The sequence below is a fragment of the Acinonyx jubatus genome, chromosome F2 (genome assembly GCF_027475565.1).
Source record: "Acinonyx jubatus isolate Ajub_Pintada_27869175 chromosome F2, VMU_Ajub_asm_v1.0, whole genome shotgun sequence".
NCBI lineage: Eukaryota > Metazoa > Chordata > Mammalia > Carnivora > Felidae > Acinonyx > Acinonyx jubatus.
Window position 1 is genome coordinate 19,952,600 of NC_069394.1, and position 19,086 is coordinate 19,971,685.

At 39.5% G+C, this 19,086-nt stretch overlaps 1 protein-coding gene across 13 annotated transcripts in view; it reads left to right on the forward strand.

Moving 5' to 3' along the window:
• Positions 1 to 19,086, forward strand: part of ENPP2 (ectonucleotide pyrophosphatase/phosphodiesterase 2) — a 110,270-nt gene that overhangs the window by 83,732 nt on the left and 7,452 nt on the right. For 5 of the 13 annotated variants that reach the window (XM_027063992.2, XM_027063997.2, XM_027063994.2 and 2 more), the window contains 6 exons: positions 31 to 215; positions 2,672 to 2,723; positions 12,197 to 12,271; positions 13,597 to 13,733; positions 15,247 to 15,382; positions 16,240 to 16,317. In XM_027063992.2, the coding sequence (XP_026919793.1) occupies positions 31 to 215; positions 2,672 to 2,723; positions 12,197 to 12,271; positions 13,597 to 13,733; positions 15,247 to 15,382; positions 16,240 to 16,317 (663 nt within the window). The remainder of the gene's footprint in view (positions 1 to 30; positions 216 to 2,671; positions 2,724 to 12,196; positions 12,272 to 13,596; positions 13,734 to 15,246; positions 15,383 to 16,239; positions 16,318 to 19,086) is intronic. The other 8 variants (XM_027063995.2, XM_027063998.2, XM_015072852.3 and 5 more) reach the window with 3 other exon arrangements.

Below are 19,086 nucleotides of genomic sequence, written 5' to 3' on the forward strand. Positions count from 1 at the left end.
CACCTGACTCCATTTCTTTCTTCTCACCAGATCTCCTGGGCTTGAAACCAGCTCCAAATAATGGGACCCATGGAAGTTTGAATCATCTCCTGCGCACGAATACCTTCAGGCCAACCATGCCAGAGGAAGTTACCAGACCTAACTATCCTGGGATTATGTACCTTCAGTCTGATTTTGACCTGGGCTGTAACTGTGATGATAAGGTAGAGCCAAAGGTAGAAATAATCTTTATGTTTATTATCATGGAGGAGCTTATTGGGTATAGAGCAGTGCTGTCCAATAGAATTTTCTGTGAAAATGTAAATGGTCTACATCTGTGCTGGCCACTGACCAGATATGGTTTCTTGAGCACTTGGAACTAAATTTTAAGTCTTGTTCAATTGCTTGAAGTTGAAAGAGCCATATATGGCTTGTGGCTACCATATTGGGCAGCATAGATATAGAGAACAAAGGGCAAAAAACTAGAATTCATGCTGCTATTCTGCAGCGTTATAATTCCTAACCAAAGGCTTTCCTTTTTTTTCAACGTGGATCGTGTGTCTGTCTGTCATGGTCCCAATAGGAAACAGATGGCCTATGCACAAAAGGTTTTTAAAGAGAGTTTAAAGGGATTGGGTAAATCATGTTTAATGAGAGGACTATTTACATGGGCTGGGCAGGGTAGAGGCAAGGCAGTGAGGGACAGTGAGGCACCCTGGCGCTAGAGGGTGCCGGTCCTAGACCTGAGCAATAAAGGGACCAGAACATGGAGAGAGAGCTGTATGGGGAGGAATTCCTGGATTTGGTAGATGGGTGTAGTGAGTACACTGCAACCTGGGAAGAGAAACCTGGGGGAGTAGATACCCATTGTTGTCTCTCAGGAGCTGGAGGCAAGCTTGCTCTTTGGAAGAGTCCTTAGAGGTCAGTCTCCCAGGGTGCAGAGCAGGGGAGGGTAGAGCATGGAGGGTAGAGGGGAGGGTGGTGGTGCAAGTAGAATCCACCCAGTACATTGTGTTTGAAGAGTTTTTGAATATCAAACTGTAAGTGTTAAGCAATAATTGACTTATTGAATTTTATATTGATCAAAGTCCTTTATGGTTACCAATCACTGCTCGGACAGCAAGAAATAATCAGTGTTACCACACTGAGTTGATGTGATTCCAACACAAAGCAAAACAATCTGCTGTGTTTGCATGTGTGGTTTTATTATGGGTAAATGTGTGAACCTTCTAGTAGACCTTGGAAAAATGGAACATAGCTCTCCGCCTGCCTGCCCTATCCCCTTCTACTATTTGCTACCTTCCAGGATTCCTGGGGGCCTGGGAGCCACAGGATGAGAAAAGCTCACCACTGGAGGAATTCAGCTTGCTCTTCTCCCCCTGACCCCCTTTTACTTCTTCTTCCTACTTTGGCTCCTGATGAGAATGAACAAAGCTAATTACTATCCACTACTATCCGTCAGGTCATTCTGAGACCTCAGCTGGAGGTGTCGTGTTACCAAAGTCAATAGGAAGTGGCCTTTGAGGTGGATTCCAAACATAACCCTACAGTAATCTTTTAGTTGTATCTTGCTTTCTGAATTACCTTTCTTCTGGAAAACAAGAAATATTTTGGATTTGTTATCTTAAACCATTTGAGAGGAATTCTGGATTGTCTTTATTTTGTCTATGGGTTTCTCCAAAAGACTACATTCCTTTTCTTAAAAAAAAGTCCAGACATACTGCAAAGGTATACAGATTAATAAAATAAATGCCACAATACACACATCATGAGAAAGAAGATGTTATAAATTCAGTGGAAGCTCCATGTATACACTCCCTGCCAGTCCTGCTTCGTTCCTACCCCAAAGGTAACGAGTAACCTGAAGATAGTGTACATAATTGCCAGGCAGGTAATTTTTATTCCATGCATATATGTCTCTTAAATAATATATTAATTAATCTTGATATAATTCCCTAAAATAACTTATGGTATAGTTTTGCATATTGTACATTTGTATGTGAACGCTGTTATACTATATGTATTCTGCAGTTATTTTGTTCATTAATACATGAATTTTAGCTTGTTCATTTTTTACCGCTAATAGTTAATACTTCATTGTGTAAACACACCATAATGATTTTTTTCCTTTTCCTATTTGAGAACATTTGGTAATTTCCAGTTGTTAGCATCTCCGAACAATGCCACAGTAGACATTATTGCCAGTCTTCTCGTACACATATGCTAGCGTCCCTAGGGTATATAATGACAGATAGAATTGCTGAGCCATTACTTTCCAGCCTTGGAAAAGTAACTTCATAAGTCAGTTTGGGAATCACTTTAGTGTACCTAGGATTAATCTGAAATATTGAGGCACTATTCTAGTTAATTTACCTGTATAGGTACCCAAATCATTATTCTCACCAATTTGGGAGCCTGGTTCCATGACTGTCCACAGTTTGAGGGAAAGGAAACAGAGTCATGGAAAGATTAAAAAAGGTGCTCGTGGCCACAGATCCACTGGGAGGTGAAGCCTGGAATGTCAGTTTGAGATAAAACAGTAATTCCTCTACAGGGCTTATGATACTGATGGAATTTAGGGTCCTGTTTTGAATTTAGCAAGATACTAAGTAGAGAGAAGCATGCAGGAAAGACAGGACATTTCTGATTTGCTTTTTTTTCTCCTTTCCTTTTCTGGTTTTCACACATGAAGAACAAATTGGATGAACTCAACAAACGCCTTCATATAAAAGGGTCCACAGAAGGTGAGGAGTTGATGGGAAAAACAATCAGATAAGTTTTGTTTTTCAGTTTTCAAAAATTGAAGAGACCTCTTATTTACTTCACAGTGTAAGCACAATATTTTTGAAAATTAAAATTGGAGTTGCAACGTGATTTTAATATCCATCTGGCCAAGGGTATTGGTTTATTCTATGTACAGAAGATGCCAGCTTTAAATAGCTGGAAAAATTCCATTAGTTTTTTTGTTTCTCAATAGCTTTTAGGCTCCTGGAAAACAGACATACCATTGTGTATCTGTTGGGTCATAAGTGAAGGTGCCGTTGGGGACTTCTCTGAAGGGACTGGAAGTCACAGTATAAATAATAGCAGCTGGTACTTATGCTGAAGCTTATGTACCTGGAGAAGCAAGGGATGTGTTGTGGTCGGGAGAGATATGCAGAATGAACTGTATCAGAACTCCCTCTTTATATGAGGATCATCTTGAGCCCTCTAATTCTCCTTTTGTTTGTATTTTGTACATAAAATGCAGTGTACAATGATAACATGCGTGTATTAGTCAACTTTTGCAAGATGGTGACTAAAGAAGAGAGTCTCAGTGGTTTGTACCAAGAAAGCTGCATTTCTTGCTCACATTTCGGTATGCTGACTCCAGGCCAAGTGTGGCTCTGGGAACTCTTTATTCTGGAATCCAAGCTGCAGGAACAGCCCCTAGCTGGGGCATGCCCTTCTCATGGCAGAGGGAAGAGACGAATGGCAGAACCACTCAGTGGGTCTGAAGGCTTCTTCTTTCTATTATTATTATTATTTTTTTTTATCTGAGAGAGAGAGAAAGAGAGTGTGAATGGGGGAGAGGGGCAGAGGGAGAGAGAGACTCTTAAGCAGGCTCCACGCTTAGTGCAGAACCCGACATGGGGCTCAATCCATGACCTAAGCTGAAATCAAGAGTCGGAAGCTCAACTGACTGAGCCACCCGGGCGCCCCTCAATGCTTCTGCTTTTATGAGGCATTTGTCATTACCATTCATAGTTGGCTGGTGAAACCAGAGCACATGAAACCAATGGAGGAGGGAAGTATTCTTTCCACAGGGACGCCGTCCTGCAAGATACATGCCAATGGGTGGTAGTATATACTCCTTTACGAAAGGGCAGTAAATAATAAGGGACAATGGTGCCATCTACCTCACAAACTCTTCCTTCTGGTTTTGAAATTCCAGAAAATAAGAAGAAAATAGAAGGGGAGGGAAAGGCTCCAAGGTAGGTTACTGCAGTAGATGGGATAGCAAACAGCAAATGAATGATGAAAAATATGTTAAAAAGCAGATAGAACTCAACACAACAGCTCCAAGTCAGGCAGTAAATGCACGTTGTCAATCCTTCTGAGAGCACTGTCTGAGCTATTAGCTTACATAGGGTCCTGTTTATCATATGTGTTATTTTCAATCTGGTTAAGTAAAGAACAAGGAAACCAGTGGATTTTATTTACTTGACTTATTTTCCCTTAAAAAATTTTTAAAAAATGTTTATTCATTTTTGAGAGGTGGAGAGAGAAAGAGGGCAAGCAGGGGAGGGGCAGAGTGAGAGAGGGGGGGACACAGAATCAGAAGCAGGCCCCAAGCTCTGAGCTGTCGGCACAGAGCCTGATGTGGGGCTCGAACCCACGAACTGTGAGATCATGACTTGAGCCGAAGTCGGATGCTTAACCGACTGAGCCACCAAGGCGTCCCTGACTTATTTTCCCTTTTGATAAAGATCTTCATCTTCCTCCTTTTTGCCTTTTTGTCTCGCCACCCTCCCTTTTCTCTCTTTGAGCAAAGAACACACAGACTCTTGGGCATGTAGTTGGATAAACAGCTTTGAAAAATAGGACTTAGTAGAAGGTATACAAATCCTCCACAAACTCTAGAAGTGATTTGAAATGTTTGACATCTAGGTGCTGGTGAACTACAGGGTCATTATAATTAGAAAAACTGGAATGTTGACAGGGTAAATGGGTGCAGAGTCTCATGATTTGAGTTTTTCAAATATTCAATCACCACGTCAGAGAAATAGTAGTAAGATGTTTCTCTTATGGAAGGCACCAATAAGGGGTGCCTCGGTGGCTCAGTCAGTTGAGCATCCGACTTTGGCTCAGATTATGATCTCATGGTTCATGGGTTCAAGCCCCACATCAGGCTCTGCACTGTCAGCTCAGAGCCTGGAACCTGCTTCGGATTCTGTGTCTCCCTCTCCCTCTGCCCCTCCCTGGCTTGTTCTCTCATTCTCTCTCTCTCTCTCTCTCTCTCAAAAATAAATAGGCTAAAAAAAAAGAGAGACACCAGTAAAATAGTTAGTTATAATAACTTTTAATGGACTCGTATTTATGCTGGTTCAGGATCTGGCTGTTCACGATACTGAGGCATTTCCATTTTGGGAAAAAAAATCATGCATTTAACTTGTTGGTGACAGTGTGCTCATGTGACAAAATCAGTCTCACAACTCAGCATAAAGAGTACTCTCAAACGTCTGAGCATGAAAATAAGCATCTTCTAGGTGAATCACTGACTTTCAGGATTGAAGGAGCCCCCCGCCCCAAGCAATACTCAGAGGTGAACAGAAGTGTCTTGTTTCAAGATGATTTTACATCACTGAAGCTTAAACTTGATATGCTTTCGTGGAAATGGACCTTCACAGGTGTTTGTTGAGTGCCCACCCTGGGCTGGGAACTGATTTCTCTGAGACATCATTTGGTTTTGTCAGCCGTGTCACTGATAGTTTCCTGCATGTGACATCACAATGGTGGCATAAAATGTTAGGGGAGGATCACGGTAGCGTATCTCTTTGGTTTGCTCATGACCTAGTGGGACAGTCTTTAATGATATAAGGGAGACTTTAGAACTATTGCATGGAATAAAAATAATTATGTACCATTGACTTATTATGTGCAAAGCATTTCCTTGTTTGGATTTTGGGATATGTATAAGCCTCAGTATTCTCTCCCCCTGTCCTTTTGTAACTCTGTCTCTTGGTCTTTGTCTCCTTAAGGGTCATAACTTAGTCATTTATTAAGCCGCAAAGTGACATTTTCTTGGTCAGAGTTATCTCAGGTCTTTATGGTGTTTCCTGGGTCATAAATCTCATCTCCCACTTGAAATATCGGATGTCTGCTCCACCAGAGTAAAACTTCATGAATTCGAGTCATTGTGTAAGTGCATGTGCATGTTATGTTCAGAGTATTACTTCTCCCTTCTGAATATCTTTGAATATATATTGAGACTTCTATACATAAATATAGAAGTTTTGTATTTTGTAAACCTAAAATTCTACACAAATGTAAAGTTGGATTATTTTTATTCCTAGTTCTTTTTAAACACACCTGCGGGTAGCTAATTTTTTTTAAGAAACCACGTGTTGTACATATTCCATTTGTAATATTCATGTGTGGCTATTTTAATGTTAAATGCTGCAAACCCTCTCATACTTAACACACATGTACAAGTTGTACATTATGGTAGTGAAACAGCCCAGGGGATACTTGAGGCATATTAAATTAATCTTAGGCAATCTTTTGCTCTAAATATTTAAGCTGTTATAGGATCAAGTCTTCCACTAAAATAAAGAGGAAAAACAGCAATCTAAACTGCTTGCTAAAGCCTTAATGTTTCTAGATTTGTGGGGAATTCTGGATTTTAGTTGCATGACTGTGGTTTCCAAATCACATGTACATAATGTCTTAGCAAACTTACTGTGCAATGAAAGCTGATTTCTTTGAACCATTGAGTCAATAGATGAATGAATGAGCAAAATGAAAAATTTTAAATCTCTCATAGCAAGCAATTTGGGCATCATAATCAGGTATAATTTTCACTTTAAGAATAATTATACTATTTATTTTCACCTTAGTCTTTATTCTATTTACATTTATATAAAAATGGTTTATATTTTCTTAGATTCATATTCACTATCACCTTTGTGAAAAAAGTAATTAAAAATGATTTTAACACTGTATACATTGGACTCTTTATCACACACACAGTAAGAAGTTAGTTTGGATGGATAAATGACCGAAACACTCATAATTCTTATTAACCTTAAAGCATAAAGAGACTAGGCTAGACAGGCAATCTTTGTAGCTCTTTCCAATTCTGAGATATTTCTAATTTTTGTTATTTCTGGAGATGTTAGCCGTGCTAGAGAAAGTAGGAGATATGCTTGTGCTTCTCTGTGTGTGTATCCTTGTGTGTGTGTGTGTGTGTGTGTGTGTGTGTGTGTGTGTGTGTGTTGGGGAAGATTTGGAAGAAATCAATACATAGTATAATTCTTTACAATTGACACTGAATTTTAATAACCTTTGCCTACCAGTGTTCCTTGCTGCTACTGAGGTAGAGCATATGTTCTTTACAAAATCACTACAACCACAGCCACTTTGGGTCAAGACGAAGCTGGGCACTTTACACTTTTGCCTCTAAACAATGCAACATCCCAGTGAGATGTGAAGCTTTGGGAGGTTAAGTTATGGAATCACAGAGCTATCAAAAGCTGAGATGAGATTTGATTCCAGGTCTGTGTGATACAACAGCCCTGTGCTTTTCTCTATAAATGCTTCTTATTCCAAGGGTTGGAATGAAGACGAAGTGTCCAGAGAAACTCAGCGCTTATCAGGGTTTGGAAGTTGTTTCTGAAGTACTACACGCTTTGATATAAATTGCCTCTCTTTTTACATTTTAATTAATTAATTAATTAATTAATGTTTATTTATTTATTTTGTGTGAGAGAGAGAGAGAGCACGCTCAAGTGTGAGCAGGGGAGAGGCAGAGAGAGACAGAGAGAGAGGGAGAGAGAGAATCCCAGGGAGACTCCATGCTCCCAGTACAGAGCCCCATGTGGAGCTCAAGCCCATGATCCATGAGATCATGACCTGAGCTGAAATCACGAGTTGGACAGTTAACCAACTAAGTCACCCAGGAACCCCTGCTATTCTCTTTTTTAAGAATTAATTTCTTTAAATTTATTTAAATTCCAGTTAGTTAACGTACGATGTAATTGTAATGTTAGTTTCAGGTGTACAATTTAGTGATTCAGCACTTCTGTACAACACCCAGTGCTCATCACAACAAGTACACTCTTTAAGCCCACCCCTCCACCCACCTCTCTCTGGTAACCATCAGTTTGTTCTCTATAGTTAAGAGTCTGTTTCTTGGTTGGCCTCTCTCTTTTTTTCCCCTATGATCATTTATATTGTTTCTTAAATTCTACATAGGAGTGAAATCACATGGCATTTGTTCTTTCTCTGACTTATTTTGCTTAGCATAATACTCTCTAGCTCCATCCAAGTCATTGCAGATATCAAGATTTCATTATTTTTTATGGCCAAGTAACATTCCACTATATATATACCACTTCTATGCATTCATCACTTGATAGACATTTGGGCTGTGTCCATAATTTGGCTATTATAGATAATGCTGCTATAAAGATTGGAATGCATGTATTCCTTCAAATTAGTGTTTTTGTATTCTTTGGGTAAATACCTAGTAGTGCAATTGCTAGAGAGTAGGGTAGTTCTATTTTTAACTTTTTTTGAGGAGCCTCCATATTATTTTCCACAGTGGCTTCACCAGTTTGCATTCCCACCAACAGTGCTTGAGGATTCTATTTCTTCCATATCCTTGCCAACATCTGTTGTTTCTTGTGTTGTGTTGATTTTAGCCATTCTGACAGGTGTAAGGTGATATCTCATTGTAGTTTTGATTCGCATTTTCCTGATGATGATGATGAGCATCTTTTCATGTATCTATTGGCCATCTGTATGTTTTCTTTGGAAAAATGTCTATTCATGTTTTCCGCTCATTTTTATTTGGATTATTTGTTTTGGGGTGGTATTGAATTATAGTTCTTTACATATTTTGGATACTAACCCTTTATCAAATATGTCATTGCAAATATCTTCTCCCATTCCATAGGTCGCCTTTTAGTTTTGTTGATTATTTCCTTCATTGCGCAGAAGCTTTTTATTTTGATGAAGTCCCAATAGTTTGTTTTTGCTTTTGTTTCCCTTGCCTCAGGAGACATATCTAGTAAGAAGTTGCTACAGCCGATGTCAAAGAATTTACTGCCTGTTTTCTCTAGGATTTTAGTGGTTTCCTGTCTCACATTAGGTCTTTAATCCATTTTGAATTTATTTTGGTGTATGTTGTAAGAAAATGGTCCAGTTTTCATTCTTTTGCCATGTTGCTATCCAGGTTGTTGAAAAGACTCTTTTTTCCACTGGATAGTCTTTCCTGCTTTGTCAAAGATTAAATGACCATATAGTTATGAGTTCATTTCTGGGTTTTCTATCTTTTCCATTTATCTATGTGTCTATTTTTGTGCCAGTACCATACTGTCTTAATCACTACAGCTTGTCCAGAAGTGTGATGCCTCCAACTTTGATTTTCTTTTTCAAGGCATATTGCTATGCTTATTAGCTTAGCAGCAGTCATGACTCAGGCAGAACTCACGTCTGGGAGTAGCTGGATCTTCATCCCAGCATACCCTCCCTTAGATAACCCAGCACTTAGCATCCACTTGGAGACAGCCCAAAATGCTAAGGAAAAATAATGGACCAGGAAGATGGAGGCCTAGATTCTGGGTACTGCTATGTAGCTGAATTGTCTTATACAAATCATGAACCTCCAGTTCCTTCATTAGTAAAATGGAGATGATATTGATCTGCCTAGTCTGTCTCACAGGGTTGTATTAGGTAGGTCATATGTGGAAAGTCAGTCCTTGACAGTCATAAAGAACAGTGTTTCAAAAAATAATACAAGCATCCATTTATTCAACAAGTATTTACCAAGTAGATATTATGCATTTGGTATTGTTAGAGGTAGAGATCTAGTGATAGATAAAATCCCTGTCCTTATGAAATTGTTATTTTATTGTGATATTTAGCCAGTTGATGAATTGTAGCATAGTGCTTTAAGAGTTGAGATAAGAAAGAACAGAAGCATCGAATCAAATCTCAGGGGAGGTTGACGTGGCAATAAATGATAGCAGGCACTTGCAAGGGGAAGGAGGAGAAAGGATGCAGGAAAAGGAAAGACCTTGAGTAGAGATTATGTGGTAAAATCCAAGGGCATATTTTGTGGGAGTGAATGTTTTTAAAAAAAAAAAAAGACAAAAAAAAAAAAAGATTTTCATGTGGCTCTCAAGTCAGCCAGCTAATCTGTGGGAATATGAATCAGGAAGCTGAGAGGGAAAAAAATACAAACTCCAGTCTGGATGACCAAATTTTGGAAGACAAAAGAATGAGCCCTGGGAAAGTCCACACCACTTAAAAAGATATGCCTCCAAGTATTTTTTCAAATGTGGTGTCTGGAGGAGAACCTTGGATATGCCCAAAATGCCAGAGAAGTGTTGTAAACAGGGAACTTGGGTATGGAATGAAGACTCTGTCTGGAATCTGATGGAGGAGGAACCCAGCTGGGAAAACATGGAATGCATTAGACCCATATCAAGAAATCATGAGGAGCATGTTTCTAAAGTAGAAGGTTGCAGGCTCATCTGCAGGGTGGCTGGTCTCAAGATGAAGATCTTACATGTCCAGAGACTGAGATTCAAGCACACTTTTATGGCTCAAACAGGAACTTTTTGTTAAACAGAAATGCAATGGGTGGCTTGCCTACAATGTCACAAAAAGTAACAGAGTCAGGCTGTAACCAAGAATCAGTGATCCGTTGATACTCTGATAAACTGAAAAAGGAAGATCTAAATTTTGATTCTGGACTATAAAGTTTGTGTTTCTTACTGCAAAGATTATTTCATCTCTTGCTTAGATGAAGCAATTATGCTTCAGGAAGACCCAAGTAGATTCTTTGGGTTAGTTGGGGAAAGTGGTTGAATTTTAGGAAACTATCAAAACCAGTATATTGTTTTTTTATTCATGCCAAATATGTCCAGTTAACAATTGAGAAGAAATCACATCATGAAATATTTGTACTTCAGCTATGTGCCCAAAACAGCAAATGTGCTTAGCTTGGGAGCTATGAAGTGCACATTTCTTTAAATATTTTTTTTAATGTTTATTTAGTTTTGAGAGAGACAGAGAGCGCACAAGCAAGGGAGGGGCAGAGAAAGACAGAGACACAGAATCTGAAGCAGGCTCCAGGCTCTGAGCTGTCAGCACAGAACTCAACCTGGGGCTCAAACTCACAAACTGTGAGATCATGACCTGAGCCAAAGTCGGACACTTAACTGAGCCACCCAGGCACCCCTGCAGTGCATCTATCTTTCTTTCTTTTCTTTCTTTCTTCTCTTTCTTTCTTTTTCTTTCTTTCTTTCTTTCTTTCTTTCTTTCTTTCTTTCTTTCTTTCTTTCTTTCTTTCTTTCTATGTTTATTTTTGAGAGAGAGAGAGAGAGAGAGAGAGAATGAGCATGGGAGGGGTAGAGAGGGGGGAAACACAGAATCCAAAGCAGGCTCCAGGCTCTGAGCTATCAGCACAGAGCCTGACGTGGGGCTCGAACTCACAAACTGGGAGATCATGACCTGAGCTGAGGTCGGACGTGCAGCTGACTGAGCCACCCAGGCGACCCTGCAGTGCACATATTCTATACACGCAGAGCAGAAGAGTGAATAGAGATGGAGAAACAACTGAGGAAATCTTTCAAAAGAAAGTGAATCTTAAGATGTCTCTTTCCCTTTTGTACCCCCCCCCCAACCCCCTTCTTCATTTCACTTCCATGGGGGCTGGACTATGTGAGCTTGTTGTTTGTCATCCACATTTGAGTATGGAAAGGGGCACTATTACCAATTATGACAGGGAAGGCTGGGGTCAACCTGGCTTATCTTTGTGCGTTCCATAAAGACTGTACTGATGCCACCTCATCCCCATCCACGATATTCATCATGCTCTGTGTTCCCATTGCACTCTGTAGATATCTCTGATATAGTGTGTATCATATTGTACTTGAGTTATTTGTACCATGTTGGTCTCTCCCATTGAACTGTGAGTTTTTTTGAAGGTAAGAGCTGTAACTTAATTATCTTTGCCCAGCATCTCTCTTCTATAGCCAAAGGCCTGGCACAAAGAAGGTACTCAGTAAATGTCTGATGAGGGAGAATACATTAATGATAAATTTGAAGGGAGAGACATGACAGGTCTGTTGGAGAAGCCATTCCCAGTAGAATGAAAAGGAATCACATTATAATAGCATAGAATTGCTAAGGATGGTTATGACCAGAGTATTATAAATAAACCAGCCTTCATGGAAGGGGCTGTTATGCGGAGGAATGCCAGTAAATGAGGACTGGAGGGGGAGCCAGGTTTGGTGGAATCTTTAGATTGCCCAAGACTATTGTTGGTGGCTGCTCTTAGGAGGAGTATTGCATGGAAAAACATGGCTGCTGTTTTGTTGTCTCTTAATGGAATAGATTGGATGCTAGGCTTGTATTGAATTTGGAGGAATGTGTTTGGTAAGCATTAAAACTTCAATGATAAAAAGAATAGCTTCTCAAAGAATTTTGATACTTCTGCTTCCAGCTGAAACCAGGAAATTCAGAGGCAACAAAAATGAAAACAAGGAAAACGTTAATGGAAATTTTGAACCTAGAAAAGGTTTGGTTTGAGTTTTGAAGGAAAGTCTGACTTGGTTAACTGCCCCCAAGTACTACTGTTATGATTTGCTGGCTTTTTATTTGTTCATTATATTTTGTTTATATAAGGTTATCATATTATGTTCTAATTTTTAGGGGTGGGTCCCCAAATTTGGCAGCTTAAAAAAGGCTTCTACATTGACTGCTTGCTGAAGAAGCCACATTACCCAGAACAGGCTTTTGCTTTAGTAGGTGTGGGCCCCTTTGCCTCAAGTCAGCAGTTCTACTTGGGAAAGGCTTGCAAAATATTCTCCGAAGAGTTTTCTCTGTTACTTGCATAGAATGGTAATACTTTAATTAAAGCAACATGTATACATAATTTAACAAGTGATTACCAGAACTGATTTTCTCTAATAAAAATAATCATAAACATTTTTTTTGATGATCACTTAGGGAATTGTGAATTACCTAAGCCTCAATCTCTAAATATTTTGGTCCATAGGACCCCAATTACCAAGAATCTATGGAAGTTCTGACTTTAGTCTATCCAAAATGTGCAGATCAAACTCCAGGCACTTATTGTGGGTGTGGAATGAAGGTTTGCACACTAAACTTCCATCTCTTCTTCTTAAAAGAGTAAGGTTTCAGACCTCTTTCCGCCCCCCCCCCCCCACAAAAGGAGAGCTTTCTCTTGGAGGTCTACATTCTTATGGTCTTAATCGAGCTCTTTGGTAGCTGATGACCTCCCCTCTCTGTATTTAAAGCACCCTCTTGAATGCCCACTTACTTTATCTATACATGTTCCTTTAAGTTCTTACCTAAAGAGTGTTTCTCCATGTGACAAATCTGCTTACTTTAAATGCTCATCACTACTCACTGTTTATGCTGAAATAATGCATTATTTGAGTTGCAGTTTGCAAATAATGATCAAAGAGTGCCTTCCTCTTAATTAAATCATTGGCTAATTTGATGAGCCTTTCCAGGGGTCAAATGAATTAATTGTATAAAAATCACTCCTATTGACTTCCATTCAGCTGAATTGTTTAAAAATTTCCTATATTGTTTCATTCCTATACAGATTAAAATTCTTTACAACTAAAGAAAGTATTAAAATAAATATGGCATTTATATTATACTTTTGATAACTGTAAGATTTGACCCATGCTTAGGTGATCAGATAAACCACAAAGTGTTAGGGGAAACTAACTTGATTAAATTAAGAAGAAGGAACTACACTATTAATAAGTAAGCAAGCAAATTATGGACAACTTGACTCTGCCAATATTTCTTTCATATTTAATATAAAGTTTAATGTGTGTTTAACACAATTTTTGTTCCCTTTCCTAGAGCGACACCTCCTCTACGGACGGCCTGCAGTGCTTTATCGGACTCGATACGATATCTTGTATCACACTGACTTTGAAAGCGGTTATAGTGAAATATTCCTAATGCCACTCTGGACGTCATACACCGTTTCCAAACAGGTCGCTGAAAAAATTGGGGCTTATATTCTTCATGCGATTACATTCTTTGCATTAATGTAATGATTGCTTGCTTAACAGAATTTTGTCTTATAAAAGATTTTAATTTATCTTGAAGAAAGAAATCTTATATCGAATCTATTACTAAGTATTGTTTTTAATCTTTATTTATTTATTTATTTATTTTTTTTTTTAAAAAAAATTTTTTTTTCAACGTTTTTATTTATTTTTGGGACAGAGAGAGACACAGCATGAACGGGGGAGGGGCAGAGAGAGAGGGAGACACAGAATCGGAAACAGGCTCCAGGCTCCGAGCCATCAGCCCAGAGCCTGACGCGGGGCTCGAACTCACGGACCGCGAGATCGTGACCTGGCTGAAGTCGGACGCTCAACCGACTGCGCCACCCAGGCGCCCCAATCTTTATTTATTTTTGAAGGAGAGAGAGACAGAGTGTGAGTGGGGGAGGGTCAGAGAGAGAGAGGGAGACACAGAATCCGAGACAAGCTCCCGGCCTTGAGCTGTTAGCATAGAGTCTGACGCGGGGCTCGAACTCATGAGCCACGAGATCATGACCTGAACCAAAGTCAGATGCGTAACCAACTGAGTCACCCAGGTGTCCTGCAAAGTATTTTGAATTAGACTTTATTCAATGTTCTTCTAAGAGCTTCATAGGAATATGTTAAATTATCAACGTATTAAAGGAAGTATATACTAATGCTTACTGCTTTTCCTCTGTTTGCCATTGCCCGATAGTTGCAGAAGCCGCCAAGATTTGACTGTTTGTTTTAATAGTTTATTTTTTTAGAGCAGCTTGAGGTTCACAGCAAAATTGAATAAGGACAGAGAGTTCCCATATACCCATGGCCCCACACATGCACAGCCTCCCTGACTATCAACATCCTGTTTTTTAATAAAGATTTTATGTTGGGGTTTCAATTTTGGTGAAGATGAGATAGGTAAGTTTATATATGGAATTAGAAAAGTTTATTTGGCAGTTGAAGTATGTTTTTAATTTCTGATTACAAAGGAACATTTCTACTGCTGCAAACACAGCTTCTTGTTTGCTTGTACGGTGTGCACGTACATATGCCCTGGTGCACAGATTTATATGCAGTCTCTCTTTTTATAGAGGGTATTTCTATATTTTTTCTTAAAGTGTTATTTTTTAAGGCTGTCTTCCATGGAATCCCATCCATTATTTCAACAATGCAATTTCTGCTTTATATATTGTGGTTTTACTTAAGACTGATAAAAGTGTTCTGCCACTAAGAAAAAATAAGATTTTGCAAATTCCTGGCTTACCATATTTAAAACTGAAGCCTTGCTGGTTTTTGGGGGGGTTGGGTGAGGAGGCCTAGTTTTAAGGAGTCAACGTCCAAGTATGAGCTACAGTAAAAGCTAGAGGGGTTTGGGTTCTGGCTGTTCGTAACAGAGCAACTTGGTTTTGGTATTTCCTTGTTGGTTTGGCATGGTCTTTGTGATGGCATTGCTAACTACCTCTGACTCAACATGCAGGCTGAGGTCTCTGGCATCCCTGAGCACCTGACCAACTGCGTCCGGCCTGATGTCCGTGTGTCTCCGAGTTTCAGTCAAAGCTGTTTGGCCTACAAAAATGATAAACAGATGTCCTATGGATTCCTCTTCCCTCCTTGTAAGTTTTAGCATATCAGGATCTGACCATTCTAGAGGGATATTATTTCGTAGAATCTGGACTGTTAGGATTTCCTGGACTGTCAGGATTTTAGGTCTTCTTCAAGAGGAGCACACAAGAGATTGAAAAATTGAACAGACCACCTTTCACAAATCCTGTTCTCCAGGAGAATTCTGAAGTGCAAGGGAATATATAGCGTGCCCCTCTCATCATTAATGGGAATCTGACAGTAAAATGGTATATCATTAGGACATTAATGTTTTAAATACTAGAGATGTGATCTCTTAAGAATATGGGAAGCCCTGGGGCTCCTGGGTGGCTCAGTCGGTTGAGCGGCCCACTTTGGCTCAGGTCATGATCTCACAGCTTGTGAGTTGGAGCCCTGTGTCGGGCTCTGTGCTGACAGCTCGGAGCCTGGATCCTGCTTCAGATCTGTGTCTCCCTCTCTCTCTGCCCCTAACCCACTCACATTCTGTCTCTGTCTCTCTCAAAAGTAAACATTAAAAAATATATAAAATTTAAAAAAAAAAGAATACGGGAAGCCCTTTAATTATCTCTCATTACCTTGATGACATTTTTTAAACTCTAAAACCTATATACATAATACTTAGTAGACCCAAGACTAGGTAGGAAGAAAAAGCATTGTAAAAATTTGGGGGAGAAAGCTATTGGTGAAGAAAAGAGATTGAGTGGGAGGGGAACTGGGAAATACTGTTTAAAGTAGGGAATGAGTAGAAATAAAAGAGTAGATCTATACCCAATTCACTTCAAACTGTTCAGACCATTTTAGTAGATTACATTTTTATTGATGTCGATTTTGGGAAGTAATGGACACTGTTTGTTTGCCTAACGTTTAGATCTGAGCTCTTCACTGGAAGCTAAATATGATGCTTTCCTTGTAACCAATATGGTTCCAATGTATCCTGCTTTCAAACGTAAGTCTGATATTTACCTAGTAAACTATTATTTATGAAAAGAAATATTTCTAAATTTACTACTTACCCTTTCTACCTCTATATTAAGTTTGATAATAATATATTTCATGTGTTTAGCCTTTATAATTGTTGAAGAACTTTAACGTAAATTCTCTACTATTAATCCAAAATATGAATCTGTGAGGGAGGTTGGTGGGTTGTTTGTCTCTTGTTTACAATTAAAAAATTAAAGTCACAAGAAATGACCCAATTCACGAATGATAGAAACTGAGCCAAACCCAGTTTGTGTTTTGCTTCTAAACTGGTGCTCCTTCTATTTCAATGCTCATTATATTGGTGGTTAAGAAGGGTCTTCTTTTGTTTTGGAGGACACTTGATGTTTAACAACACTTATGTTTATTTATTGAATGTTAAAGTAAAAGCCACCAGAATTTTCCCCCTTTAGGGTGGATGATAATGATGTATTCTGAATGTTGACCTTGAAACCCAGGAAGAACTTTAAAGGATCTTCTGAATCATCAGAGTATTAAATTCAGATGGTCTTAGGGCTTTGTAAATTATTTTAGTTTCTTTGAACAGCCATAACGTCTTTGTACATGACGTAAATATTTGTGGGTGAAAATGATGCGGTGAATGGTATTGGCACAGTGAGCCCTGGTCCAAACACTGACTTCCCTGGAGTCTGACAACTAGCTATATAATTACAGAAATGCTATTTCACCTCTCATTTACAAAATTATGAGATTTTATTGCATGACATCTATGGCTTATATGGATATGACGTAATTGTCCAATGGAATAATCCATTTTCTATTTCTGATAACAGATAATTCACTCATTTGCCCATCCATCCATCCATCCATCCATCCAAAGATAGAGAAAGCATTATGCAATAATTTTTACCTCCTTTTACTGTGAGGAGACTTGTATTCTTATAGGAAAGGTAGGAAAAGGAAGCACCTCTACCTACTTCTACTTGGCAGAGGACCACTGGTTGTGTTCCAGGACTCTTGGGCTGAAATGAAGTGTCAGATTCAGAATGCGTGATTGTGGAGTGTCATCTCCAGTGGCAAGCCTCCAGAATTTGACATCAGTGAAATGGCCAACATGGTTTAGAGGAAAAAAATGTTTATTTGATGTCCTAGTTAGTAAGTGGAGGTTAATTCAAAGGTAGAATCCATTGCTTAAGCGTGAAAAATTAAAGAATGCTTTTAAAAGGCAGTTCCCTAGTTTTTTCTTAGTCCCAACTGGGAAACGTTTCAGAAACCCACATAGATAGATTTGTCATAATATTACATGGAATGCATCTTCATAATGTCCACACATCAGGGTTTCCTGAATTTCTTTGTTCTTTGCTGATGCTTTTTTGACCAAGCAGCAATAAAGGAAACACACGGTACCACCCTGAGGCTGGCATGGCGAAAGGCCTTTCACAGAGGGCTCCCTGTTCTTCCCTGGGACTGGTTTTCTCACATGCCACATTTCTGTGGGTTTGGCCTTTTGACTGTTCTCATTGTTATTTTTCTCCCTTTCTGCCTTTCCAGTTTTTGTGCTTAACATTCGAACTTCTCTCCCATGGTCCTCCTTTCTCTCTTGCAAATAATTATCTGTGGTATTTTGGCTCCGGTGGACTGCTCTTTCTGAGTAGAGTATCAGAGGGTCTAAAGAATGGTAGAAGCACTAGGGAAAAAACAGCCAAGTACTTTTTCACAGGGGGAGATAAGAAGTGATAATAGCCCAAGCCTCACAGCCCTCCTGTAGAGTAGCACGTAGTTCAGCGAAACCTAACATTTCAGAACCAACTCACTATTCGCATTTCCTGTCCTCTGTCATTCCCTCTTTTGCCTTTCCTTTCTCCCCACTCTGTTCCTCTCCACTCCTCTCTCTGCTTGACTATAATATTACCTGGACCTAATGTGGACAAGGAAGTCCCCTCCAGAGGTGATCTTGAAAATGAGAAATGAGTGATGGAGAAGAAACCAGACAAGCACAGATAAGGGAGTTTTCCCGATGAAAGGAAGAGAAAATGCAAAAGCTTAATCTGAAATGAGTTTGGCAAATGGGAAGACGGGAAGAAAGTCATGTACCAGAGGGGGAAGGAGGAAACAGAGTCATGCAGGTAGGCAGGGGCCACGGTGCAAGGTTAGGATTTTATTCTAATTGCAGTGATACATCATCTGGAATGTTAGAAATGGGAAGTTGGGAAGAGTGTGACACATTCTGGGTATGGTGTAAAATGATCCGAGTGGCTATTATATAGTGGGCTGCAGGGAAGAGCGAGGTTCTCACTGGGAGCCTGGGAAGTAGTCTTTTGTGGTAGTTCTTTGCAGAGAGAATAGTAATTGAGACCAGGATGGATGCAGTGAAAATAGTTGAAAAGTGGTCAGATTTGGATGACGGGGGTGTATTTCAGAGGTAGCACTGACAAGGCTTGTTCACGTGTGTAGGAAAGAAGGAGCCAGGTCAGAAATGACTCCTAGGATTTGGACCCGAACACGTGAGTGAGTGAGTGTCATTACCTGATGGAAAAGCAGGGAGTTAGAGCAGGATTGGGAATGAAGGCCAAGAATTTTGTTTAGATCATTTTTTGCCAGACATGGTCATTAGGTCAAGTGGACCCTGAAATGGGTGGTTGGATAACAGGTCTGGAACTCCTTGGGAGGGTCAGGGCTAGAGACATAAACTTGGGAACAAGTATATCTATGAGATCATGAAGGAAGAAAAAGTAGATTAAGGCCTTTTTTTCAGTTTCTCACAAACACTGTCCTT